The sequence below is a fragment of the Echinops telfairi genome, unplaced genomic scaffold (assembly GCF_000313985.2).
Source record: "Echinops telfairi isolate 266 unplaced genomic scaffold, ASM31398v2 ScPeMD7_7466;HRSCAF=8504, whole genome shotgun sequence".
Taxonomy (NCBI): domain Eukaryota; kingdom Metazoa; phylum Chordata; class Mammalia; order Afrosoricida; family Tenrecidae; genus Echinops; species Echinops telfairi.
This window is the reverse complement of record NW_022111366.1, coordinates 6,391,645-6,393,993: the sequence shown is the minus strand read 5'-3', so window position 1 is coordinate 6,393,993 and position 2,349 is coordinate 6,391,645. Positions and strand designations below refer to the sequence as shown.

Here is a 2,349-nt window from a genome sequence, read left to right as displayed (position 1 = left end):
CCGCGCCACCTACTTGGGTATCGGGCATGGCATTCTGGTTGCATTTTGTCAGCCTCTCTTCTTAACCCCTTCATTTCAGGAACAAGATCCTGATATTTGGCCTCTTTGAAGAGACTGCCCTTGCTGCTTTCCTGTCTTACTGCCCTGGCATGGGGGTCGCCCTGAGGATGTATCCCCTCAAGTAAGTCACTCTTCCGGTGCCTCCACAAGGGCAACGCGCTGCCCGGTGCCTTTTCTCCCGTGACCTGCGTCAATAGTTACTATTTCCAGAGCTTGGATGAATGTGTACAAGGGTTCCTATGGGTGGGGGTGTGTAGGAAAGCCTGGATTGTCATTAAACCAGAGAAACCGCTAGAGGTGGTTTTCATTCCTGCCTGTGCTTGGGATGTGGTCTAAGATCCAGCCAGGCAGGCTCCAGTATCTTGGGGGGGAGGGGGGGGTTGCTCAGTTGATGGCAGGAGGCCTTGAAGGCCCTCCATGGCTGTGTGTGGCCAGGCTGTCACTCAAGGTCAGTGGGGACCTGGGTTCAAAACAATGTGTTTACCTAGTCGCTGCGTGTCCTGTGTCGAGCCATGGGGGAGGACTCGGAGCACACTGCTCAAAGGAAGTTGAACACCTCGGAGGTTAAAGGGGGCAGACCAGGAGTCTTTCGTTAGAACTAGACCGGGCTTAAACACAGCGAACGGCTTTGCCATCTGTGCTAGCCTCCCACTCCATTGCTGCCATCCGTAAAATCATTAAAAGCCACGGGCCTCCTGTTTCTAGTGGACGCGTGCAGATATGGCCTGACGTTCGGAAGCTCTCCCGGGCTTGCCCTAGCCTGTCCCTGTACCCATCCAAGTCAACGTGCTCCCTGCTGCCAGTGTGAACAGCTTGTCCCCTGGTTGCCCTGGAGCCTGGCCCTCTTGCATCTGTACCTGTGCCGTTAACACGGCCTCTTCCTTAGCATTGCTGCTCCTCTCTTGATTCTCATCTCTAATGAGGAGGCTCGGGGAGGCCGCAGGCTTTCTGGGGTTACGAAATGGGGAAAAAAATCGCATAGCGATGGCGTAGCCCGTCAGAACCGGAGGATGCACCCTCTGGCATCTTTGCTGTGCCTGGGGAGCTGACTGCTGATGTGTTCCACCCAGCTTGAGAGGTAGACTAGGTAGCTGCCGTGGCTGTGCCAGCTGAGGTCACGCTGGCGGGCGCTATTGGGAGCATACCTAGGACGGGAAGAGGTCGTGTGGCCAGGCATGGCCGGCCTCGCCTGTGTATCTCGGGAAGCTGATCATCAAGAGAGCGCAGTCTCCCGGTTGGAGACTCCGAAGTGGCAGCCCCTGACTGCCTAAATGCCCCTGGGCTCAGCTTTTCCCCCTCTTCATTCTCCTACCCTGGGCCTCTGAACACGCACCTTTAGGGGCGAATAAGCGGGTTTGGGCCGAGCAGTATTCTCCAGGCACACACCCTGGAGAGTGTTCAGACACCTTTAAAAAGGACGGCAGACACCACCCACCCAGTGGGCAGGGAGCACTCTTCTCACCTACGCACGCACACACACACACACACACACACACACTGATTCTCAGCAACAAACTAATTGTGGGGGACGGGGCGGGGACGCATGTCCCCCTCTGGGGCCTACGCGTCTTCACTCAGCAGTTCAGCTGCAACCGTGGCTGGCATCACTGAAGTGGCTCCCTCGGCATGGCCTTCACTGTGCATACACCCTTCTGTTTCCAGGCCGACCTGGTGGTTCTGTGCCTTCCCCTACTCACTCCTCATCTTCGTGTACGACGAAGTCCGCAAGCTCATCATCAGGCGGAGCCCTGGCGGTGAGTGCGGGCCCAGCGCCCTGGGAGCGGGAGGGGCGGAGGGTGGACACCAGCGAGAAGTGCTGGCCACTGGTTCCTCCCGAGAGGCAGGCTCCCTCACTGGTCCATCTGGAGAGCCCACGGCCCCTGAACCAGGGGGCTGCCCACCAGTTCCAATCAGGCGCCCATCACTGGGATCTAGCCCTTATAGACTTTAAAAAGACAGGGTAGGTTGTAGGGGAAGCTGTCATCGAGATTGAAACCATCTCCCATGGTCCCCCGTCCCCCCCCAACCGTGGGGCATTCCTCAACGCCTGTCAGTCCATGCGGGCGAGAGCCTGTGGGCACGGTGCCCGCACCGCCAGTGTGGCTGGACTCGGTGGGCTCACACGGCCGTGTCTGTCTGTCTCCACAGGCTGGGTGGAGAAGGAGACCTACTACTAGCCCCGCCCTGCACGCCGTGAAGCATCTGCTGCACACACACTGCACCCATCACCCCCACCCCCCTTTGTGTACTTCAGTCTCGGAATTCAGAACTCTACCCTGGTAGGACAGC

At 58.3% G+C, this 2,349-nt stretch overlaps 1 protein-coding gene across 1 annotated transcript in view; it reads left to right on the top strand.

Annotated features, from left to right (window-relative positions):
• Positions 1-2,343, top strand: part of ATP1A1 (ATPase Na+/K+ transporting subunit alpha 1) — a 20,275-nt gene extending 17,932 nt beyond the window's left edge. The window contains exons 20-22 of the mRNA XM_004714862.4: positions 80-181; positions 1,723-1,814; positions 2,209-2,343. Of these exons, the coding sequence (XP_004714919.1) occupies positions 80-181; positions 1,723-1,814; positions 2,209-2,237 (223 nt within the window). The 3' untranslated portion in view covers positions 2,238-2,343. The remainder of the gene's footprint in view (positions 1-79; positions 182-1,722; positions 1,815-2,208) is intronic.
• The last annotated feature ends 6 nt before the right edge of the window (positions 2,344-2,349 follow it).